Source organism: Physella acuta, unplaced genomic scaffold (genome assembly GCF_028476545.2).
Source record: "Physella acuta isolate Inbredline_101_S28 unplaced genomic scaffold, ASM2847654v3 ptg001120l, whole genome shotgun sequence".
NCBI classification, from domain to species: domain Eukaryota; kingdom Metazoa; phylum Mollusca; class Gastropoda; family Physidae; genus Physella; species Physella acuta.
Window position 1 is genome coordinate 48,860 of NW_026732637.1, and position 27,187 is coordinate 76,046.

Genomic DNA, 27,187 nt, shown 5'->3' on the forward strand with positions numbered 1-27,187 from the left:
GTGATCACTAAAGTTAGATTCGCCTATTACATAATTTGGTTTCTATATTTTACGACAGGTTTTACATTATCAGGCGAAAAAAGGCCAAGGACAAGTACCTGTTATTCCCCCCCCCCCTTCTTCCGATGCTTATGTTGACCTGGAATTACGGGGCGGCATTCAAATTTTTATCCGTGTCACTTGTAAGACTATACTGCTGTGGTTGTTGTTAAGGGGTCGCGAATGTCGGGGTATTTTACAAGTATTCAGACCCCTTCTTAACCCGGGGAGATAAGCTGCCGCTGAGGGGCGTCTACCCAGCCCCCCCCCCCACCATTTCTTCTATCAACGCGCAGGTTTTTGTTACTAGCGTCGGCATGCTACTGTTTAGTTTCGAATCTTGATTCCCCCTTGCTTGTTGCATATATTCGATAGGCGGAGGATGGTTATGCTAGTAGCATTGTTATAAAAACATACGGATGAACGTTAAGATAAAAGACACAGATACTTTTAGCCTAACCTAGCTCGACAACTTCCTGAATTAATTTAAAAACTAAAGTCCACATATTTGTATTTTTATTTTGTTTTCGCCATTTTACTTTATTTATTTAAACTTTTCTCTAACCAATATTCAACGTTCCTAAGCAAAGATATGTTTTTTTTTTAAAACCCTAAGTGCCAAGATACCTGTAGTCACACCTCGTCAGTTCTACCTGTAATTTACCTCCGACAGACTCATTAGGGCCCTGTCACTTTGATGAACATGACTGCTGTTTTTATTGCTTTGATTATTAATTGATCTGTCTGGGTTAACATGCCAACCACCACTCCCCCAATTTTTCGTAACTTGAGGGTATGAAATATTTCGGTTTTACCCACGACATTTACACGTTACAGTATTTCACACCGCCTTAACATTCATCATTATTAGATATTATTAACATGTTGTATTAAAAATCCGGGACAACGTAGAGAATAAACAGTAAACCGAAGGATGCTTCTTCATTCTACATTAAGTGTTTTTGTATTGGAAAACTGAGAGTATTATTGCTCTTTCTGAACATGAGTAAGATTTTTGGTCAGTTAATTGCTCCATAAGTATTTCTCTTATGTTTTAATTTAGACATTCATAGCGTTGGCACATTATTTGTATAATGAATAAAGGCCCATCAATGTATTTTTTGTGTTCGCTGTATATGTATGAGTTGTCCATACTGTTTTAATGTTTATGACAGTTTATAAAGCAATAGTCTGTCAAGTGTTTGTTGACAAAAATGTGTGTTGGTATAAACTACTAACAACGCTAAAGTCCGGGTGTAAACCACAGCTGGTATTATGGCGGAATCGAATCTCAGCTGAGTTGGAAGCGACATTGACAACTACCATAAACAATATGCTAAGAGTCAGACTAAAACTTACACAGCTGTTTAAACCGTTAATATAAACACCCCCCCCACACACACACACATTTCCTTGTGTGTGCAGCATCTTATCCGAATGTATTTCTGAGTTATTTTAAAAACCATTCAGGTAAATAAGGATTATACCTGTTTAAAAAAAGTGTTATTTGCAACACGTGTGGCTAACCTGTTTCTCATTTTACAGGTCAGTGCGTCACGTGCGGGGATAAAGTGACGGGCGCCAACGAAGCGTGTCAGGCCATGGGGAATCTGTACCACACGAAGTGCTTTGTTTGCTGCTCTTGTGGTGAGTACCTTATCATTCCTCACTCAACCTTCAGCACCTACTCAACCCTCAGAACCTACTTACTCAGCCCTCAAAACCTACACACTCAACCCTCAAAACCTACGCACTCATCCCTCAGAACCTACGCACTCAACCCTCAGAACCTACTCACTCAGCCCTCAGAACCTACTCACTCAGCCCTCAGAACCTACTCACTCAACCCTCACAACCTACTCACTCAACCCTCAGAACCTACTCACTCAACCCTCAGAACCTACGCACTCAACCCTCAGAACCTACTCACTAAACCCTCAGAACCTACTCACTCAACCTCAGAACCTACTCACTCAACCCTCAGAACCTACTCACTCAACCCTCAGAACCTACTCACTCAACCCTCAGAACCTACTCACTCAACCCTCAGAACCTACTCACTCAACCATCACAACCTACTCACTCAACCCTCAGAACCTACTCACTCAACCCTCACAACCTACTCACTCAACCCTCAGAACCTACTCACTCAACCCTCAGAACCTACTCACTCAACCCTCAGAACCTACTCACTCAACCATCAGAACCTACGCACTCAACCCTCAGAACCTACTCACTCAACCCTCAGAACCTACTCACTCAACCCTCAGAACCTACTCACTCAACCCTCAGAACCTACTCACTCAACCCTCACAACCTACTCACTCAACCCTCACAACCTACTCACTCAACCCTCACAACCTAGTCACTCAACCCTCAGAACCTACTCACTCAACCCTCACAACCTACTCACTCAACCCTCACAACCTACTCACTCAACCCTCAGAACCTATTCACTCAACCCTCAGAACCTACTCACTCAACCCTCACAACCTACTCACTCAACCCTCACAACCTACTCACTGAACCCTCAGCACCCACTACTCAACAACCAGCGACTAAAAAGTGATATCGGGGGAAAAAATACTGATCAATCAGGACCATCACGATCAAGATGTCTATTACAGGTTTAATTAGTGAGCAACATAAACGACAAAGGGGGGGGGGGGGGGGGGAAAGATAGGCGGGCAGACAATTATTTTTTTTTTTTGGTGTAAATCTCTTTGTTTCTCTAGGCTCATTTGGCCAAGCTACTTAAATTTTATTTTTTAAAGCGCTTAATTAAAATAACTCCTATTTTAAACTCGCTAACGGTCTCCTGTGATGATGATCAAACTTGAATAAATCGCGAGTGTGGTTTTTCAGATTTTCAGATGTAGAGTATTACAGCCTGTTAAGTATTCATCTTTTTGAGTAATCATCGTTTATCATATTTTAACCATCTACTTTCACTCGTCCTTATATCCCATGTGATATTTATATCCCCTTTCCCCATTCTAGAACACCCATCATACATTACGTGCCTTGTTTCAGCTTATCCAGCATTAATCCAGCATTAATCCAACATCCCCTGTTTCCATATCCCACCCTAAAGATACTCCCATTGTTAGGAAATCCCCCCATACCAGATACATCCCTTGTTTTAATATTCCCATCCTGGCTATAATCCTCCCAAAAATCTGCCATTCCACGTGGGGTATGAGGTTAAAAATGTGGGAGAGGGGGAGGAGCTATGTAGCCGGAAGTACAAAAGCCCTGGGGAATGAGGCTGTCGATATTGGTGGCGCTCAGATTTTTGGAATATCGCCAAACTCTGCATCAGTGCTGATGTGTGGAGGACGTGTTCCATCCATCTTTAAGATGACTTTACCTTTACTTTTGGGATTGCATTACATTTAGGATGACTTTACCTTCAGGATGACTTTACTTTTGGGATGACTTTACCTGTGGGATGCCTTTACCTGTGGGATAACTTTACATTTGGGATGGCTTTACCTTTGTTATGACTTTACCTGTGGTATGACTTTACCTTTGGCATGACTACCTGTAGGATGACTTTACCTGTGGGATGACTTTACCGTTGATATGACTTTACCATTGATATGACTTTATTTTTAGGATGACTTAACTTTTGCTTTTGGGGTGACATAACCTTTTGGGTGACTTAACTATTAGGGTGGCTTTACTTTCGTGATGACTTCTAAAATTCTTACTTTCTCGCCCTGTGCCTCGGGTTAGAGATAACATTATTTAAAGTAAAACGCTGTGTCGAGATTGGTATAGTTATAAAAATAAAAAGACATTTAAAAAATTATAGCATGCTGTTTCCTGTTACTATAAGCGTTTTTTTTTTTCGCGCTGGTATTTCCGGTCTTTCGAGCAAGCACCAGCCGTGAAGTAATACCCGCCCCTTCTCCTAGCATTTCCAACTTTTTAACTAGATCCCCTTCCCCATGCTGATATGTAGACTGTGGCTTTGAATTATTGCTGTTGGTGCAATTTGTTTTCCGAAAAAACATTATAGTAATTCCTATAATGAAACTCATCTTAGAAAAAAGTTCATGTTAGAGTTAGGTTTCCAGACTAGAAAACTCTTGTTTCTGACAGTTTACGGTCTTCAGTGAAGTGACATGTCCCCACACACGCTAGAAGTTTAAATTCAGACAGGGGGTTCAAATAGGAAGTCACAAAAAGTTTTATGGAAACATGTTCTACAGCTGTTAAGTTGTAGGTAACACCCTCTGATAAATGCTGTAAGGCTCTCAGTGTTTCATATTGTAGTCCTCCATATATCAGCCCACAATCTCCCTCTCCGCAACACGCCTCAGCCTACATAAAAAGTGGTGCGTTGTTATTGTCGAAATGCTTGAAGTAGTCAGGAATAGCTTTAAATCGTAGAGCCCTCTGGGCCTCTTGCTAGCAGGTTTGATTATATGGCCCTCCCGGTCTTTCGGCTAGAGCCGGTAGATAACATTTCGCCTACCAAATGCCATTGTATTGTTATCGTCACTGCATGACATCTGACCTCAACAAGGTCGAATGTCAGCGTGGTACTGTGATTATAAAAATGATAAATTGTCGGCCCTCTATTTCACAGTTAATTTTTTTAGGGGGAGGGGGGGGGGGGGTGAAATTTTAGATAGTTGAGGTATTTGAAGTATTTTTAAAAATAGCAACGAGATTGGCATATTAGTTCCTGTTCCATTTGCAGTTACGCAGAAAAACAGTTCACAGAAACATGTTCGCGTGTATAGGTCGTCGCAAGCCACAACTGTATTCAAGTAAAATACAGGAAGTGGTTATTTAAATTGGGCACTTAGATTTACATTCGTTTGTTTATTTCGTTTGCCGTTAGTATCTATCTTTTTATGCTTTAGTCTTTTTTTTTTTAAAGTCGCAGCTAGAGCTATTTTTATGGTCATTGCCTACACACGTAACAATGTCCTACATTTTTAACAGGCCTACTTATTTATGGTTACAAATTGAACAAAGTATTTAATCAGACACTATTGGGTCTTGGGTACTAAGTCTTGGAATTTCGTGACTGGAAAACCAGAACTATTTATAGAAAGAAAAAACGGGTTGTAGTAATGTTTCTTTGTTTCTATTTTGTGTTTGTTTGAATGTCCCATTTACATTTTCTCCCTACATTAAAGCTCGGCTATACACGACGAATTCACACTCATCCTCCATGTTATGTGTGTTTATTTCATCTAAATTAATGTATCAGCTAAATATTATCCCTAAATTTAGTGTCCTTGTATTGTCCAGTCCGGGCCGACCCGCTCCACTCTCCCCTAATGATCGCAACCAGATCACCTCGACCTAGACAATGCAGATTTTTATCTCTCGCCTGGGCGCTCGCGTAATGCTGGCTGTGTTATCGGATGCTTTAGAACAGATTTCTCATTGCTCGTGGCTCTCTGCCAAGACGCGGCCATCCAATATTATAATTCACAATAATAAACGCAATTATCAGATCACTTGGAAATATCGTTATTCACAGTAATTCTAAACTGGTCATTAAAAAAAAACACGTATCTTGTAATATGACAAATTTGACATTAATTTATGTTTATTTCCTCTTATATATTTTTTGTTCTTATCTGATAAACGTAATCAATAAATTCAAGTGTATTAATCGACCCATTTGAGTACAGGCACTTAGGAATATTAACAAGTTGGCTATGGTTCGGTTTTAAAAAAAAGACAATCAAGTGCTAATTATACATTTTATATAGCACATGACGACACTCGGCCAGCCTCGGTTAAACAGTTCAAAATCATTATTATCGGTTATTATCACGTAAAGTAGCAATCAGCATTTTTTGTCAGTGAAGAATTCCACTTATCAGGATATAAATAGATGATCAAATATTATTTCCTTTGATGTTTTTTTTATTATGTAACAGATAAATGTTAACCCTCTATTTAGTTATTTATATTATTACCTTAAAATATATACAATATAGTTAGGGCGTAACAATGTAATTATTTATCGTGTAATCACTATATCTCGATTTATTTTCGTCGCTTGTTTCATCCTCGGCATTATGATTCATCCTGGATCGGACTTTTTTTTAGAGCATTCGTGCTCGCCGTATAAATTATATTATTCAATATCCATATAGTAGGACCGAGCCAACGCCCTTTTATTCCTGTGTAGATTGTAATGCTGATCTACTGCTGTCGTCACGAATGACGATAGATAAATGCAAATCAGTCAGGCCATGGTTCACATTGCTACTGCTTATGGTGCAACTAATTTAGAGAATGTTCGAGAACGTAGTGTTATTTAAAAAAAAATTCATCTCTTTAAAGTCTTATTTTAATAAGATTGTTTAAAAGAGTAAATAATTACAATTTCCCCTCTTTATATTTTTTCCCTGTAATTTTCTAAATAAAATGTGTCTTTCGAGGCACGGGAAATTAACGGCCACTCGTTTGATTTATCCTCTGGGATGGAGGTCCCTGAACACACCCCTATCATAAAGCTTCATCTCTCGAGCTTTATCTGAGGGAAAAAATTGTAGCATCACATTCCCCTTCCTAAATCTTCAAAGTAAAAAACGCGCTTCTTACGACCCATTTCCCCCTCCCCTACCCTAACTCAAAGTAACTATTATACAAAAACTTTCGTTTCCTCTTTGGAATACTTATTTGTTAAAAAATTTAAATATTTGGTAAAAATAAAATTACAAACTTACTGTAGCTTAAGCTTATAATAATCGAGTTAGGCATTTTGTGTAAACGGTATAAAGTCTTTAATAAAGTGTACACACGATTCAATAACATAATGAAGTCCTAAGTATTGAGATTTCTATAAAAAAAAGATGAACGTCTTTTACATACAAAAACAAGATAGCTCTGGTATTAGCAGTTCTTACAAAAGTGTTACATTTTGGGTTAGTGATAAGTAAACTTTATGGTTAGTTTTATGTTAAGAGCTTTGCGAATAAAGGAAGTGTAGATCTATATATATATTTTTAATCTCATAGGAAACTATTTCATCTCGATCTAATTTCTAAATGTTGTCAGATACTGTGAAGATTTTCCGTCCTATATCCACCACTGTTATGTGTGGTAAATTATACCGGATAACTGATAAAATGTAAACGATGCAGATACATTTGAGATATTATCTATACAAGATCGACCTACTGAACTCGTGTACAATAAGCCCTCGAACACCTGTCAGTATTTACCTTCCAGTCCACGACAGGAAAAAAAAAATAGACCACGTTAAAACGAGGCTTAATTTCAAATTTTATCTCAGTCGAAAATTTGTGACCTTAATATACAGTGACCTTATTCTTTTCCTGCCAATTTAAAAAAAAAATATGTATCCCTCCCCCCTTTCGGTCATAATTTTACACTTAGCTGTAGTAAAATGTAAGTGGCCTACCGTTTCCATGGCGACATATGACGTCACTGTACATACACACATCCTCGCCACTACTTCATAATTGATCGAAAGCAATCGAAAGCTTAAAATAAATGCTGGATTGTATTTTGCAATAGATCTTCCACAGCTTAAAACTCCAATTTTCTAACGTATAATTAGCCCACCTTCATTAACACGCCAAATGCAAAATTTAATTAGGATTTTAAAAGCTTAAAGAAACAAATTGAAACAAAGTTGAAATAAATTGCTTGAGATAATTGCTGCATAATTTTAAAAAATCCTAATTGCATGAGATGCTAATTTAAGGTGAATTTGTTGAATACAATACTCGCCTTCACTATGTGTTTAACGAGTTTTAAATGTAGGGGCTATACAATCTTATCCCAGCAAGTAACTCTTAGCGGTGTATGATAGGGTTTTCAATTAGCAGTCTGGAATACAATACCCAAATCTGCTTACGATACAGTATATACTAGTACGTAGAATAACATCACAATCAGAAGATGGGCTTAGCACTGCGCATATCTTAGCTAGTCGTTAGAACTCATCTGTGTAAAATAAAACCAGCGGCGTATATTTAGTAGTGTAGGGGGTAAAGGAGGGCGCGTCGCATTTGAATAAAGCAGGAGCTATGGAATAATCGTGTATGCAATACTAGGGCCTTAGGGACGTTCATGATATAAGGTAATGCTTCAACTACTGAGCCGCCTGACGAGAGGATCAAATAATGCGAGGGCTTTAACTCATGGGAATTCAGTGAATTGATTTTCTCTTAATTTATTCTCCTGTTGGTTCGGGAAAAAATGTCCATGGAATTACGACATAACAGATACTATTTATTAACAGTTTCCCTATTGTAACCGATGGTGGGATATACACAGTAAGGATGATGGACACTATACACATTTCTTTCGTGGACGGAGGTGATTGAGGGCGGATGTGCACCCCCTTCCCAGAAGAGATGCCGGAAAGAAACTCTGTCGGTAGGAGGGAGGGAAGTGTACTTAGTGGTTAGAGAGTGATTAGAATTTTAAAAAATCAGATTACCTTTCGGTCAGCCATAATTGGAATGTATCGAATCTAAAAAAGAATAAGTATTTCAAGCCATAATTTACTGGCGGTACCTGCGATTTAAAACAACGGGGTACGTCTAACCACACGCTACAACAGGGAGCCGCATGAAAATGAGCTCACTCAAAAGATCGCGTGTGCAATGAGATCTGATATCCCTGGTGCTGACATCACACAGTAGGGCTTAGTTACATTCGTGATGGGCTCCATAACTAAACGATGCTCCAGGCACGAATCTTCATGAGCACGATATAGGACTTATGCACTTTGTAACGTTAAATATATGTATATATATATATATATATATATATATATATATATATATATATATATATATATATATATATATATATATATATATATATATATAATGTATTAAAGAAATTAATGAAACCCTAGAATTTTAGCGCGGCTTGTAAAATGCGACAGGAAGAAAGCGTCACACAACGATGTTAAACATATTCGTTAAGCTTACAAGAAGTTAAATGAGTCTCTCAAGTACCATTTATTTTGGTGATTAATTCGTACGCTGGCCTATTATACTTAAATATTTTTAAAAAAATGTAGTTAATTAAGTGAATAAAAGTCCTACAGATAAGGTTAGTCATAAATGAAAAATGATTGTGCATTTTTACATCTTTTTTTTTGGGGGGGGGGGGGGGGGGTGGGATAAGTTGGGTGCGTCATTAGTTTTCTGAGTTGACCATCTAGGTAACCAAAATCTAATAAAATATTCAGGCTGACCTGGTTTTAAAAATTGCATACCACACAGACAAGCATTTTCTTGATTACATAGAGCTGTCTTTTATTTTGCTAATTGTTTTTGCTTCGAACGCAAAACAAAAAGTTCTTTTACGTGTTAATTTTCTATTTTAGAAATGCTCTTCACTCCCTTATTTTATACGTTGTTTTTTTCACCCAAGTATTATAATATCTTACTTCCTATTATTACTTTATTACGTCTTATTTTATTACGCCCCCCCCCCCCAACCCAACAAAAAACTAAACCTAAGCACATCGGCACACACCGTGTCATCAAATGTATTAATATCTCGGACTTGTGATATATGTATTACATATTAAAATCTCTTTATGCCTATTATTACGTTTTATTTTCTTTAGGTCTCCCCCCCCCCCACCCCCCAACAAAAAAAACGAAACCCGTGACCATCAGATACACGCCGTGTCAGCAAATGTATTAATATCTCTGTATATATGTATTCAATGTTAAAATCTCTTTATTCCTGTTATTACTTTATTACGTCTTGTTTTATGTATGCCCCCCCCCCCCCCCCCCCAAAAAAAAACGAAACCCGTGCACCTCATATACACGCCGTGTCAGCAAATGTATTAATATCTCGGACATAAATTACATCACACGTCCCGTGCTTCTGTCCATTTCCACCAAGACGTTTTGACAAATGTGCGCCATTTCTGCACAAGAATTTCATTCAGTTTTTTCTTGCCTCGTTTCTTGCACGTTCTCCTTTTAAATATGTTTCTGAGTAACCCAATTCTTAGCATTTAACATTTTATGCAATGGTATGCTACATTTAGTGGATTAGCAAACAACGTGTTTTAAAATTTTTTATATCTATATCAAATACAGATTATCAATATATATATATATATATATATATATATATATATATATATATATATATATATATATATATATATATATATATATATATATATATATATATATATATATATATATATATATATATATATATATATTTTATATTCAGATAATATAAGCTAAACTACTGATATTTAAATCTTAAAAGGTTGTTTTATACCTCTTGTATACACTAAATATAAACTAAATAGTCGAAGAACAATTCCTTTTCATTTTTACAACGTCTTGATAAATTTTTGCCACCTACTAAAAAGAACAAATAACTATAAACAAGTTAGTTTTTGGCTCTCTTAAGATTCACGTTTTTTTTTATCAGGGCGTTAAAACATTTCCTGAAGTATCAGGCTTCACTAGTTTGCTAATGCGGAGAGTGGACGCCCTTTATCAAATATTTATTGATATCCATTACCTCGCTGTTTGTGTTTCTTGACACAGGGTATCGGGTATTTGACTCCAGGCATCCTTAGCAACATAAAGATGGGATACACGTTGATCCATTTAAATATCGCGGATTTGTACTATGGAGTTATGTAGGCTAGCTGGCGTGTCCCAATGAAGGGCGGTGTGGTGGGATGGTAGAATGTTCATCTGCTAACCCGAAAGACGCGAGTTCCGATACCGTGTCGAGTCTGTAGAACGTCGTTGAGTCAACCCAGCTTTGATGGGTACCTGACTAGGCGTAGTGCTGATCACACTATCCCTTCACATGCCGAGGTCACTGAGACAGGTGAACGTTACCTCACTTGTCCCGTAGGTTCGAGAAGGGAACTTCACTTTTATCCTCAGCAACACAAAGATGGACTACAATTGAATTCATCAGTAGATCACGGCTCTGAAGTTCTGTATGCTAAAGTTGACGGCCCCGGCAAGAATAATGATGACTGTGGGTGATTATCAAATTTGTAATTTGGTAAATTTTGACTCCAAAAAAAAAAACAAAAACAACAACCAATATCTTATCTTGTTGCAAGTGGCATAAAAACAGAAAACAACAAGCTGGTTTTTATTTCGTGGTGTAGAGTCCATAGATGGTTTATTCAAATTTCTTGCACTATGGCCAGTTTATGGGTATCATTACTGCAACTTAAAAACTCTTGTTTAAAAAATTCATGTTAACACGCCCGAGGGGAAGGGGGGGGGGGTCCTAGTATCACGTGATTAAGCCCAGTCCTCAGTGTGTGGACTCAGAAGCCCAATGCATCACCGCTTGAGCTACGTCTGAAGTAAAACAAATACAAACTGGCACACTGAACCCTTTGTAACAGGCCAGGTACCTTTCGCAAGACAAGGGGGAATTAATCGGTGATTCATCCCCAGGCATCTCTCGCCGCTTACACGGTGTGTGGATAACTCAGGTTGGTGGGAGGGGGAGGAGGGGGAGGATGGTGAAGAGAATTGTGTAGAAGTGAGTGCATCAGGTATGCAAAAAAAAAAAAAAAAAAAAAAAGTAGGCCTAAGGGGCGGCAACTAAAACAAGCAGGGAAATGCGCACCGGTTGAGGTATATTTATATCTTGGGTAGCTTTCGCTTCCTCTTTGTCAGACTTTACCTGTAGCTTGGACCACGATGCTGAAAATCGTGGGCATAGTTAACCGGGATCGAATCTCACCCGAACGATGTTTATTTTTATCTATAATAGTTCATTCTACAGGCATGCATACAATTGTTTTTTCTGTATATACATTCCTCACAGTAGATGTCGATAGAGATAGATCCCTCTAGTATCTCCATGACTTGGAGCGCTCAGCGCTATGTGCTCAAAGAAACTTAAGTAGCGCGAAAATCTTTTGTGCAAAGGCCGAGAGAAAATGCGCGGAATGTGCCAATAATCTCCGGTGTTGTAGAATTCTCACAGTCCAGCTGTTTGTGCTCAACGTCCGCTGGTCCAGACGGTGGCTTTTGTCCTTTAAATGTAATTACTGTCCGTCAAGGGAAATTGGTTTTGAGATTATTTTTTTCTTAAGTATGTTGTTCAGAAAAAAAACAACAGTTTTTATAGGAAGTAGATATATTGATGACATGGATCCTAAACAAAAGCATTCTTGTAAAAAAAAATTTTTTTCTACTTCAAGTCATATGCCTTTTAAAAAGTCACATGATAATTATATTTGTAGGCTAAATAGATATCGGATCATATTTAAAATGAGATTTATTACCCCATTGCTTTTCGAAATAGATCACTAGTAAATACATGTTTTAAAGCGCGGAAATTTCGCATTCTTTCCACAGAAGACATTTTTCTTGTTGTTTTCCAATAATAATTATTATTTTTAAAATTCGATTTATACCTTAACTTATGTCGTCTACTGTACTAAGCTAAATCGGTCAGCCAAATTGACGTCACCAATACATGCTTTGTCCTCTCCCGTGTTCGTAACCTTCTTACACAATTCTCACCAGATCATGTCGTCGTGTTTGCCCCCTCGTCCTAAGTCTCGAGTTTTTGCTTTTGTTTTTCGTGCCGATAGGGCCCCTGTCTCGCGAGACCTCCGACCCCTTTGTTTGTGCACGGCAAATCTCGTCCCAAACATCGGACGCCTGTTCTCTGGCTGGTGTTTGTTTTCATTTTAAAATAATAGTGTTATTATTGCTGGAGAAGCAAAACATAAAGCGGAAGGGAGAGAACCGTGTTCAGCTCGGTAACGACTAGGATTTTTGTCATTATACATGGTATAAAAAATATTTTCATGCGTGAATCATGATCGCGTGCCGTCATTAATAATCATTTAATTAAAATTAACTGATTTTAGTACATTATTCGAACAAATTATTTAAATTGTAAAACATTAAAATTAATTCTGCTTATTTACATTTAATTTATTTTTAATGTAATATTTAAATATTAACTGAAATAAAATGAGGTTATTTTTACCATAGTTTTTTTTTCTGAATTGACGTCAAATGTTTAATTCTGCCACAGAAAAAAAAAAAGGTAATCCTCGTTTCTATTTCCGGGTTAAATCTAACTGCAGCGTCAGTTTTGTTTTTACGTAGGCAGTCATAACACAAGAACAGCTGTGGCATAATTTCCGTGAGCACTTTTTAATTTAAAAATAAATTACATAGTACTTTAAATATTGCTCTCACTAAGTAGGGACGTTTTGTCTAAGCTAAAGTTCAGCCAAATGTAAACTCAAGCTATTTAATGTTCCGTTTGTTGTAATTTTTTTATTTAACTATATGTATTTAGAAATACATTAATATACGTGTGTACAGTATACACACACTGTATGTGTACAACATATCACCATAGGAAGGTATTTGACACTAATTCGTGCACCGTGTGACCTGACAAGGTGTCACATTGGCTTGCGTTTACTCATAGAGCGGAGATTTAAGCAGCTTTATATAGACCGGCAAACCTTTCACTCCCGACAGTAGTTTTTTTTGTACTTGGTGGCTTTTATTTCTCATAGTGACTTGCTTCAGTTGACTTGCTGATACTAGTTAACTCTGAGGCCGACTAAGCAGTTGTGTATTTCCTCAACAAGTATCTAAAATTTTACAAAAATAAAAAATACGTAGAAAAAATGAATGTCATTGAAATGAAGAGAAAAAAACAAACCCCACAATAAATAACAATGTGAATCTAACTCCTCGACTGGCCTACCCCATCCCCTCTCCATTTTTCCAATATCTAATTATTATCCCACCCTCCACCTGTAAAGTTATATTCCACAAAGATGTATTTAAGATATTACCTTCGCTGCTTAACCTGTCGTGCTTGCAGTAACCCGAGGCCAAGCACATTGCTGTATTGGTTCACCAAGCCACCATTCACACGGTCTCCGACCAATGTTTGTCTCATTTTGTGACCTGCTCTTGTAGTACTCCCCACTTAGAGCACTCGACATGATCCTCGTGTTCTGATAGTTGTAAACTCGTGTGACACCTTGTAAAACAAAACATGGAGGATTTGTTGAGGGAAGGGGTTTTCAAACTTTGGCGCCGTCTGAGTCAGCACAGTAGAAAAGATCTAGGTTGAGGGTTCGTTTCTAACACGGGGGCCTTTCTACTGCAATACCATATTAAAGAATTTTCTGGCTGATGTTGTACATAAAAGCAGCATGAATGGTAAATCATTCCAGTCTATTCCAAACCGAATTTATCATCCTCGTACAAGACCGTTATTATTTAATTCTGGAGAAGGAGCCTTCAGTTTAATGAGTTTTTTGGAATTTAGTCTTTTGTAAAGCGACTTTAATTCATTAAATACATTACAGGAAAAAAGATTATATTTTGTTATAGTTAGTTTCTAAACCGTTATAATTTTAAATCCCCACATACCCTACCCAATCTGACTGTGATAACTGTGGTAAAACGGCTTTGTCGTGGGAGTGTCATCAATCTTATATTACACGGGTCTCACTATTAGCAAATAAATACAGACCATCTATAAAAAAAAAATAGCGCGTCATGTACTGTAACATAATCTCTGGAAAATAGGATGTTTTTTTTTTTTAGCCCTCGCTAGTTCCGCTCGTTTCAGATTTACTTATCAATCTACACGTCCTGTGCATGCACCTAATTATACACGATCTGCACCTGTTGCCTGGTGAACTTTAAACTCGCCTACCCACACACCCCCACTCGCCCCACACACGCTCACTCCTAACTCACTACAACCTTGCTGTCGTGTCAATGTGGGTTGTTATTGTACTCGCCTACAGCTAGGATGCGGGTTGTTTCTTTTTTTTTTGTTTTTTTTTTTCGTTGACAACAAGGAGCATCGGGTGCAGATTCGAGTCGGTGACACTCGGTTTTTTTCCATCGTTTAGTGAATTCTCGGACTCGACCTTTAAACAGGGTCCGTAGCGGACCTTGAATCCTTGAAAAACCCTTGAATTCCAAAAAACATCTCAAGGCCTTGAAAAACCCTTGAATTTCCCCAAAAATGAGCAAAACCCCTTGAATTTTATAAGTAAACCTTGAAAACCGTGCGTAAATCGAATTTAAAAAAAAATTCAATTCTGATGGATCTAAACTTTTTCTGCCTTTATTTTTTTTTGCCGTGGGTCTGCGTTAACTTCGGAGTCTACTATTTCCAACCCTCTCCTTTGCTGAGCCTCGCGGTATGACCCCAACCTGACCAGTTTTGCATAGGCTCTTCCTAACCTAGATTCTAGACCGTGACGTAGATAGCCGAGGGCTAAGTTTAGCATCGTTTTTCGGGTATCTCCGTTTACTAGATTCTAGATCTAGATTCAGTGTTTTCTGTTAGGGCCTACCTACTTGTACGGTTTTGTCCGTAATTTTTCGATTTTGACACCCCTGTTGCGGAATTAGGCCGCAAATGTTACGCAAAAGCCCACAGTAAACATCAAAATCGATTTAGTGTCGACCTTTTTTTTTCTTGTGTTAAATTTCCGTGTTATCCGGTTCTATGGTTTCAAACATCTTCAATCATAACAATCGACGCCCCCCGCCCCCCAACTCCCTTCCCGACAATATCTCGGCAGTCGTTGGCTCTATTTATATTGTGAACTTTATTGACCCCGCGAGTGGTCTGTTGTCTCCTGATCGGTGATGTCCGTAAAGAAAAAAATGGGAATGTGGCCTAAATCATTAAAATTCTGGTCGCGCATGGAAATTATCTCGATTATAATTAAACCTACATCTAGAACTAATATTTTTTCTTCAAGAAAATAAGCCTTAGGTTTAAATAACAAAAAGAATAGCCTGAACTATGCGAGCGTAGGTTTCTATTTATTTAAATTAAAATTTTCTCGGTGTGGGTTAAACACAAAAGGGCGAAACGTAGCTGCGGAATTACGAGTAAATAGCGAGACATAATTTATCGAATTATTGTGTTCTGTTATTTTAGATGTGCGAGAAGACACGTTTTTACGAACCTAGATCAATCACGGTTCTTTGTGTACCCCACGATAGCAGATGTTTCGGTCACTGCGACCTTAGAAGGTCTTCTAGGTCTATCTCAACTTACAGTGACCTCGCAGTATATTAATAATTAATATAGTCGTGGATCTTGATCTAGATTTTTAACTATTAACCAACAAGATTTCCTAATGCCAATAGGCATATTTATCACGTTCGTTAAAAAAAACCAATAGCAAATGACGTAATCGTCAATCTCACGTGGGCTATGGACCAAATACACATTGACTGTATCAGATGGGTGAGGCTGTAGACAGAACTTTTTGATGTCATTCTTGACGTGGCTGTCTGGTTATTTATGACGATAGAGGTTGGGGTAAAATTCGCATTAATTACGTGACGTCATCAATGGACTACCGCTAGGCTGTGTAATTAAAAAAAAACTAAATCCTAACATTACCAGCTCATTAGCATCGCCAATTGTCTTCTTAAAAAAAGGAAAGATTTTGCGCCGACGTAAAAAAAAATATTTATTTATCAAAAGAAAAGAAAAATAATTTGAAGGACTATGACTGTGCTGTTTTCACTCAACTTTACGGACACTTTTTACCGCCTCTCACTTCAAGGTCGCGCTGACCGTAAGACCTACGACACGAGACCACGCGCGAGCACAGTAGTGTCTCACGGTCAAGGCAGTTTTACAAACGCTGTTTATCTAATTTTAACGTGGTTATCTTTAATATTGGGCTTACTGCTAGATTTAAGCGAAAACAAAAACTAGATCTGCATCGTTTTAGGTCATTGAACAAAATATGTAAGTCTGCTATAATTTAGTTACACCATCTAGCAGGGTCTAGATCTAATTGATTTTTACTGTGGTAAAACGTCCTTGAAATGTTTAAGAAGCCTCGAATTACCGTGTTTGAGAAAATTGCCACTGTCACTGCCCCCTCCCATCCGCTTGTAAAAAAAAAATCCGCTTTTCACTTTGTCGGGCGGCTACATCTCTGACATGAGTATTACTAGCGTAGTTACTAGTGAAATTGTTTTTAAAAAACAACTTTATTCTGTTATTCCGCGATATGAACTAACTTAAAAGTTCCACGATATTTCTTTACGTCATCATGTAGAAATCTATATCATAGGTGGGGACATTGGGGTCGTCCATAAATGACGTCACACTCGAAGGGGGAGGGGTGATCCGTAATCGTGTGACGGTGTGTGATGAGGGGGGGGGGGGTCAGATCGTGTGACATCACACTTTTGCATTATTAAACAGCAATGTTAGAAAACGAATTTTAGCATTTTAGAAAACTGTTTTAATAAACTGTAAAAGGAATTGATTAAAATACTCTATTTTGACAGAGTTCAGACAAGATTTTGGTGAAAAAAATCCTATTTTAAGAAAAATTAAACTGCAATCAAGGGGGGGGGGTGTAGGAGGGGTTATAGGCTGAGGTGTGACGTCATTTTAGATGGCGGGGCCTGGCTTTTTGTGATGTGTGACAGAGGGGGGGGGGGGGGGAGAGGTAATAATCTTTTAAAAAGCGTGAGGTCATTTATGACATTAAGCAGGATAATTTCTACAAGCATAGCTAGGTTTTTTTTTTTTGTTTCTATATGTGTGCAGAGTCCTTTTTAAAGGAATATGTGTGCAGAGTCCTTTTTAAAGGACTATCAGACAGACGAACCAATGCTTCCTTTTATGTATAATGACCTGATTCTGATTATCACTTGACATTGACAAGTCATTCAATTGAAGTTGGGTTTGTTGCTGACTCTCTAATAAAGTCTCTAGAAAAAGTAAAAAAAGCAAGTGAGCTTCAAATTCTCAATTTCAAATCTGATTGTAAGACAACTTTGATAGGATTTTCATCAAATTTTTTGTTGAAATCTCCATTACTTTAGTCATTAGTGAGAGACTTAGCCTAATGTAAATGTTTAAAAATAGAGCCAGTTCACCAAAAAAATGAAGGGAATTCTTCACATCCTAGTCAACAAATGGAAACTGAAATCAGCTGAGTGTGACCAACTTCTGTTTCAATTTTCAACATTCATAGATACATGTACTCTAAATGGTTGTCTATCTAAATCTAATTGAGAACATGATAGGCTGGACATTTTTTTCATAGAACAGCTTGGTAGCAAAATTTCTTATGTGAACATTTGGAAAATTGTTAGAGATCTATTGCTTCTGTCACATGGTCAAGCCAGTGTTGAAAGAGGTTTTTCTGAAAATAGAAGTTGGAGGAGTGTCATTTGACACCAAAGATACTGATTGCAAAAGGGATTATGCTGGACTCTCAGACAATCTCCTGACTTAGATAATTTTGTAATAACACCAACATTATTTCAAAAATTGTGTGTTCAAAAAACATACATAACCCTCATTGTAATGCCCGTTAGTGGTAGTTTATACCTTGAAATTCCCCCCAAAATCACCTTGAAAACCTTGAAAAAGCCTTGAATTTTCTTTTGGGATTTGGCTATGGACCCTGTTTAAACATTGCTTGTGAGTTTTCATGTAAGCTGATGCTGCAGCTAGATAGTTGTAGGGTTACGTATCTTCATGAGATGGGTAGAGTCAATGTTAAAGATAATTAATGAAACATAATTACTATTGTGTTTTGTTAGCCTTGCATTAACTTATGCGATCCATCATTTTGACGAGAGGTAGGTGTAATGCTTGTTTGTGATTAGAACCTTCGACACTAGGACGGCGACTTTATGCCAGACACAGTTAAAGGCTGGGTACAACATCGCCGACCGAGCCCACAGTCGAGGGCTTGAAAAAAAAATCTTCTTTGTTGGACAGCTCTAACTTGACGACGTATTTTATTATGTGCTTGTGGAGGCCTTATAACAGTACCGAGGCATTGCGTTACCTAGGTTACCATTGTTCACTTACTTAAACATGGCCCTGTTACACCGGGGAGTGGGGCTGTTTGGGTTTGGTCATGTCTATATATGGATTTTTCAAATTCCATAAACCGAACTTTAAAAAAAAAAATACCCACCTTTTATTTTATTTAAACATACTTTTCCACGTAGTAAACCCACACAATGATTCAGCGAAGGAAGGGGGCAGTGTAGCGGAATACATAGTCATTTACATTCGCGAGGTGTTTAAGAAAATGACGGACTTTTCACCCTGGCATTTCGTCAAGTCGCGGAGTTCAGCGAGTCGGAGCAGATGTTTCACGGGTGTTTGGGTGTTCTTTGTCGTCTGCCCGCGGGATGAAAGGAGGCCCGTTCACAGCGAGTCAAGGCCCTTAGCCCGAACCGTGAAGGGGACGCAATCCCGGGCTGTTGAATACTTTAGGGCTGATGTCATTTATTTCTCCATGAATTTCGTTGCCTTGTTACCAACAATGTACTGGCACGTTCCCGGTCTTTGGTCATCGGTTTAGTTGTTGGGTTAATTATCACGTGACTCGCGGGTCAACGGGTCTCTGGTATGGCTAGTTCCCGGCTGACTTCCGTGATCAGCCCGACATCCGAAAAAAAAAACCGGCTACAGCCTAATGCGTCCATAATGCTACTTAACTAAGTCTTCCCATGTAAATCTGACCATAATTGATCCATAGAGAAGAAACAACGGCACAGTGTTTCTTCCAGGCTTTGTTCTCCGGGGGGGGGGGGGGGGGGAAGGAACTTGAAATTTCCCGGGGGGGGGGGGGACACAGTGGTAAAAGTCTCTATTTTCTAATTAAATTCTATTTCGTTTGGAGTCCCCCCACCGAAGAAATGCCTGGTAGAAACTATGCGCATGTTCTACAAGTGTGTGTTGTTACAAACATACACAACGCTCTTGAAGTAAGCAACCAGGTAGGTAAGTAGACATGCAGGTAGGTAGATTATGCTGGCAGGCAGGTAGGTCGATAGGTGGGTGGGAAAGAAGTGTAGGCAGGTACGGATGTAAAAACTTTCAACGAATACCTACAAGGAAATAAATCAAAAGCTACCCAGACAGGTGTTGAGGTCAGACCGTTCCAGGTACCCAGGTCACGTGGTTGGGTGACTGAACCTACCTGCCGTCTCCCCTCCCTACCTACCTACATAACGAGCCGGGCAACAAAGATTTCTCTGTGCTCGTGATGAAATCCAAACCCCAGTGCTGTTTTCTTCGCTCGTGGAACCGAGGACTTTGTGCGAAACGAGGGCGCGAAACAAAACTTTGTAAACAAGGTTCGAAAAAAAAAAGTATAAAAAGATTAGGGACGAAAGCAGTGTAGGCTAGTTGATATATGGTTGTGAAGGCACGGTAGTTATATAAAGGTATATATATATATATATATATATATATATATATATATATATATATATATATATATATATATATATATATATATATTATAATACTTAGGAATCACGTTCTTTGGATCTTATCTATTATCCAAACCAATGTGTCCGATCAGTCAGAATTGCTGGTATCGATACTAATCCTAGCCATAACCTGAACGTTAATGTTGTGGTATCGTTAACGACGATACATGCCAAATAGGTACGGCTAACACATTAGAAGCATACAAAAAAAACGTCCAGTAAAAGTTAAGAAAACTTGCATCACCTGGAGATTTGGGGTTCAGCCTACCTTGACCTTGTTTTAATAGAATACTTTACCCCTTCACCCCCCCCCCCCCCCCTCCACAAGTGGCTCACTGCCAGTTATGTAACTCTATTCCCGACGCCCGTTTTTTTCTCCTTTTCTCCTTCTCTCCCGACACTAGACGACACACACGTCATCTCTACACACTTGGCACGGCACGACGTTTTTTTTTAAACGCAGGTACCCACCTCGGTAACACAAAACATTTCTATCAACCTCCACCCCCCGCCCCACATAGATTGGTAAAACGTGCTTTCGACAATACCATCTACACAATTGTCGTACTTTTGTACCACAACTTCTACCCCCCCCCCCCCCACCCCCCTCCATATCTAATCCATACAGCTGCTGTAACGTTATTAACTATACTATATACTATCCTCACCAAATATGTAGGTACGTTTTGTCGATAAGAATCGAACACTTTATAATGTATACTTTAAGACGCATTGTTTACGTAACACTTAACAAAATACTCTTTATTTTGTACTTCATTTCTGAACTATTTTAGTTCAAATTTTTGTTTTTCTATTGAATGTAAGGACCCATGCCCCCCCCCCCCCCCCCCCTTACACTCAAACTAACGTTATTGTTTTGTGTGTATGGTCTTCATTTCATAACAATATGTGCGTCTTGACATATTGCTTATAAAAACTTGTAAAAATATGTTTTCACCGAGTGTGCAGATTTCCTGGCATGCCCTCATTTCCCCAGTGGTATCGTCAACATGCCAGCTCGTCACGTGACGATGACGTACTAAGAGTGACCACAAGGTTAAACAGTAACAGCCCGTTATAGAATTATTTTTTTCGATTTCGTTATATTTGTTTGTATGTGCGTGTTTATTTGCTTTGGGAGTATATCTTGTGTTTTTTAAACAGTTCCGGTGCTACTTTTCATTAACAATATATATATATATATATATATATATATATATATATATATATATATATATATATATATATATATATATATATATATATATATATATATATATATATACATATATATATATATATATATATATATATATATATATATATATATATTTGACATTTTATGTATATGGCTCCTTTTTGCTTTTAGAGGATATCTTATGGTATTCGGCCGTTACAAAAACTAAATCTTTGAAATAAAATCAATACAGAAATTACTTTGAAATATTAAATAAAAATAAGCAGTTAAAATAATTTAAAAAATAGCCTACTTATGTTTATAAGAATAAAATGGGTTGTTTTAAATAGTCGGTATGACTATTTAATACCGTATGTTTTTTTCCCGTCGGTATCGCCATGTTTCACGGGGTCAGGGTAACTGGCTTACATTAGCTAAAACATTTTCGATGAATGTCGGAGTTTCTATTTTATTATTTTATTCCATCAAAAATAATTAAATATATCTCCTTCTGCTTCATAAATACGATCTCCTGATTAAATGGTGGTATGCTGATTATTGACTTTTATTTACTGACATTCTATTAGAAAAATGTTAGGTACACAATCGAAATGCCATAGGGGGGGGGGATTCTTACTTTTATTTCATACAGAAGTTTATGCTTGATCGTAAAACGCGAGCCCAACAAATAGTTTAAAGAAGGCAAACAAAACAATCCTTCTATCGTCGCGTTACGTGTGTGTGTGTGGGTAGGGGTGGTGGTGGTGGTTATCAAACTATGTGTTTGAACTGTAAGTTGGACCCCCCCCCCCCACCTTCACACCTCCCCACCCTCGCCTTACACAACCACCGGGCACTGCCACACTTGAAACAATCCAACAGCCCGACTGTTGAGATTACACCGTCGGGCCAGCGCGATAAAATTCCCTTATAGTACGACAACAAACACTTCACCTACTTCAACACCCCCCCCCACCATCTTGCATCCCCGCTCAAACCAGCCCCTGTCACAATGGCATCTTGCTACAGCTTTCAAATTTCACCCCCGTCAACAATTCGTATTGTTTGACATAACATTTGAACTCAGGGGTAAAAAACAACATATCAGATAATGTTTTTATCAGCCTGTACGTCGGTTGTTTTGTCTTCCATTTCCTCACTGGGTTGTCACTGTAAAAAATAAAAATAAATGATGCATTTTTATTTCTGTGTTATTTGACGTGTAGTTATAGAAATGGAAAATGTCGAGATGAGTTTATTTTTAAAGGTGTGGGTCAGGGACCTGCTGCCCCGACAGTGGGGTCACTAGGCGGGGAGGGCGGCTCACATTGGTGACACCATCCGAAGGGGGTGACACCACCCAAAGGGGGTGACACCAAACTGCTAAATTAACCGAGAAAACAATGTGTGGTAGGATCAAATAAAGAAATAATTGGGGTCGAATACATATTAATGAATGCACAGATTATTTGCACCGAAATAGGGTAGGGGTGGGATATTTTACACCACGACAGAAAAAAAAATGGCTGATTAAAAACAAACAAACCGTTAAACGAAACTATCTACCAGATAGGTGGTGGTGATGTTGGGAACGTCACATAGGATTACCGCACCGGGTGACACACGACCTAGTCACGCCACTTGGGCCCCGTAGCTCCATGTTGCTACTTTCATTCGTTATAAATCTTGATGCTAAGGAAAAAAAATTGACACATTTTATTGTTTTTTTAAATTCAATTTTTAAATGAATCGGCTCTTTACAAAAAATATTACCGCCTTTTATTTTGTTTATTAAAAACTCTGTGTCGTACGCATTATATTATTCAGTATGAGTGTATTATAAATAAACTAACATCAATACTCAAACCGATCTCATCAACGCTTACAGACACAAATTAAATGTGTTAAACAGTATAAGTTTATTAAGGTTACACTGTAAAAATTAATAAAGTATAATATTAATATTCTACCGACCCCTTACATACCAGCACACACGAATAAGATGTGTTTCAATATGTTTATTATGAAGCTGCATCACTTAAGGAATTAATACACTAATAACAATATAAATAACAATTATAAAAAATAATATACTAATACTATCTATCTCTTCCATACCTAAAGTATAAAAATTCAATGTTTTAACAGTAATAGTTTATTTTTCCGCGATAAGCCGATAGCCTGCATACAAATGTAAGCGCCTCGAATTAAAAGCCCACTCTGCATTTTAAAAAATCTTGATGTGGCGATTTTCTCGTCTAAAAGCGTCAGATTCATATTTTAGTCCGCGATTTCTATCTCCGGATTTGGCGTCAGAGTAGATGGAGCGTCGGATAGGCGGATAGACTGCCGGGAAGCGAATAACGTTTTTCATGTTTTATTAAATAGGGAATGCTCGTCGCTTGTCACACATACACGCACGCACATACACACATTCAAATTTGGTAACCTTTTTGAACTGTAGAGATAAAGAGGGATGAAATGAGGACATTGTGTCTGACACCCCCCCCCCTCTCTGTCGCCCCTCTTCTCTTAACTTGGATAGTTTGAAGTATTTGGATTATCTGTGTCTTTGTTTTATGTAGTTGGTTGTACGTGCTGGATGTCCTAAAGGTCAGCTGTTGTGTTGTTGGTCACCCTGTTCAATATGTGGGTCATACATCCTGTTCGATTGTTGGTCATCTTGTTTGATATATTGTTGGTCATCCTGTTTGATATATGGTTGGTCATCACGTTTTGATATATTGTTGGTCATCGTGTTTGATATATTGTTGGTCATCCTGTTTGATATATGGTTGGTCATCACGTTTTGATATATTGTTGGTCATCGTGTTTGATATATTGTTGGTCATCTTGTTAGATATATTGTTGGTCATCACGTTTTGATATATTGTTGGTCATCGTGTTTGATATATTGTTGGTCATCCTGTTTGATATATGGTTGGTCATCACGTTTTGATATATTGTTGGTCATCGTGTTTGATATATTGTTGGTCATCTTGTTAGATATATTGTTGGTCATACTGTTTGATATATTGTTGGTCATCCTGTTTGATATATTGTTGGTCATCCTGTTTGATATATTGTTGGTCATCCTGTTTGATATATTGTTGGCCATCCTGTTTAATATATTGGCCACCCGGTTTGATATGATGGCCACCTTGTTTGGTATGTTGGCCATCCTGTTTAATATGTTGGCCATCCTGTTTAATATGTTGGCCATCCTGTTTAATATGTTGGCCATCCTGTTTAATATGTTGGCCATCCTGTTTAATATGTTGGCCATCCTGTTTAATATGTTGGCCATCTTGTTTGGTATGTTGGCTGTCCTGTTTTATATGTTGGCCATCCTATTTGGTATGTTGGCCTTTCCTGTTTAATATGTTGGCCATCCTGTTTGATATGATGGCCACCCTGTTTGATATGTTGGCCATCCTGTTTGTTATGTTGGCCACCCTTTTAATATGTTGGCTGTCCTGTTTTATATGTTGGCTAACCTGTTTTATATATTGACCACTATTTTATATATTGACCACTGTTTGATGTATTGGCCACCCTATTTGATATGTTGGCCATCTTGTTTTATATATTGGCCATCCTATTTGATATAATGTTAAATCAACACATGATTCAAATGATCCAAGTCATAACAAACCTTACTTATTTAGGCCTATGGTACGTTTTTTTTTGTTTAGTAGAAAAAACTAAAACCGCAAGTCGTGTTAACACGTCAATTAATACCTGAGGTGATGAAAGGTGGAGATGCGTACGTACGTGGATCTAAAATTGTCATCCAGTGAACATTTCAAATCGACCGGAGATTTATGTTTTTAATTTAATTATCCAATTAGCCTAATCGTAATGTTGTAGCGGGGTGACTAGCTCTCTGTATAAAACACCGCCAAGCAATATTGAGATTCTGATTTACGGGGGTTATTTTGTAACGAGATTTTGAGAACCGTTCGAGTCTAGGCGTTAGGCGTTAGGATATAAAAAAATGTCCTTGACACCTGGTCAGTGATGTGCGAAAAGATTGTGATCAGCTGCTCAAGGCAGCGTACGTGGCTGCAATACATGTCTTCTGTTCTGCAGGGCCAAATGTTTCTAGCTGTTTAAATGGAAGAAACGGACCGATTTTTTTTTAATCGACGTGTTGTAAATGTAAACTTTAAGATCGTAGATAGGGGTGTTTCGTATGTTAGACCAACGACATTTTTTTTTGAATAGCAAAAGACATGAGGGTTTAACTGTTACCCAGAGTGATTTATATGTGATGGCGATTTGTTCGTGATCACCCATTGTATTTACAAAGGTCGTTATTAGTTATTAGCCATAGTTCATTTCTTTGTGTGATTGGCGATTGTTTTGACGCCGGTAATATTTTTTAGTAATTAATCATAATAACATGATGGCGATTTTTGTTTGTTAGTCATTTTACAAATAATCCTTTGTGTGTACGAGGAGTGTAAATTAATTGAATAAATCTTAATTAAGGCTTAATTTTAATTGGCGTAGTAAGATACAGGAGATGGTAATTTAGCCTATGTTACAGTCACTATTTTAAACTTGGTCGTTTGTGGGTAGACAAATACAGTCCTCTTTATAACGACTAGTTAAGAAAACGATTTGTTTAAAAAATGACCATATACCTCTAGGGAGTCCGCATGCAAACGGCGTGTCTTACGGCCAGCCAACGAGACATTTTTTTAAACCCCACGCCACTTGTTCTCATAGCTCTTTCCTTTGTCGTAACGCCTTCTGACAAGCTCAAAAATTTTCAGTAAAAAAAAAATATCCAGTTTTTAAACCATTAAAAGCCCGATGACTCATTGGGACTTGTTCCCATTTTGTTGGGAGAAAAAAAAAGCCCCCCCCTCTCGCCCCATTGCCTTACGAGATTATCAAGCATGTATTGGTTGGGTGGTTTCTTTTGTTTACATTTACCACCACCCCCCCCCCCCACCACCCCAACCCTTCATTTCTTCCTGCTAAATGAAAATCCGCTTCAATAGTTTTTGTTGTAAACGTTTTTTTTTTTTTTGTGTGTATGCAAAACTCGAAATAGTTGAGATTCAGACATGCCTATAGAAATAGTTCTTCATACGACGAGCACATTGTCGAGTTTAAATTTCTCGTGAGTTCCCAGGGGAACTCAAGCGTGTAGTGATTACAACATGAATGTAAAACAATCCGTTGTAATTCACCCGCTAGACGAAAGCAGTATGCACTTTGTCGTCAGGATTTCACCAGAAACAAAAAAATCAGTGGTACAGTACAGTACAGGCCACAAAGCTGGTGTTCCAATTCCACCGTTGCTTTAGAAAACGTTAGCATTCCCTCCGCTTTCATAACTCCAGATAGGATTACTTAATAAAACCCCCACAGATTATACCCAAGTTATCGGCCGTAGATCTACTCTTTAAATAGGATCCTGCAGGCATTCTATACGTGTCATCCATTCTAAGCTACAGACTTACTGCTACAGAATAGATGCATTCAGAGATTAAAACGCGTTTTATTTTTAAAATAAATTGTTTTCAGAAGCGAAGTGTACTTTTCGTACATGTAAAAATAAAACCCGATATATTCGTGTATTTTGTATCACCGACATTGATTCTCTTATCAAAAAATGTACCACTTAGCATTAACAAGTAATCAGTTCTAAATTCTGTAATGTGCTCAACTCAAACCA

At 38.0% G+C, this 27,187-nt stretch overlaps 1 protein-coding gene across 1 annotated transcript in view; it reads left to right on the plus strand.

The window, feature by feature from the left end:
* LOC131955980 (uncharacterized) overlaps nt 1-27,187 on the plus strand; it is a 54,999-nt gene that overhangs the window by 12,587 nt on the left and 15,225 nt on the right. Inside the window, exon 2 of the mRNA XM_059320316.1 lies at nt 1,585-1,686. Coding sequence (XP_059176299.1) covers nt 1,585-1,686 — 102 coding nt within the window. The remainder of the gene's footprint in view (nt 1-1,584; nt 1,687-27,187) is intronic.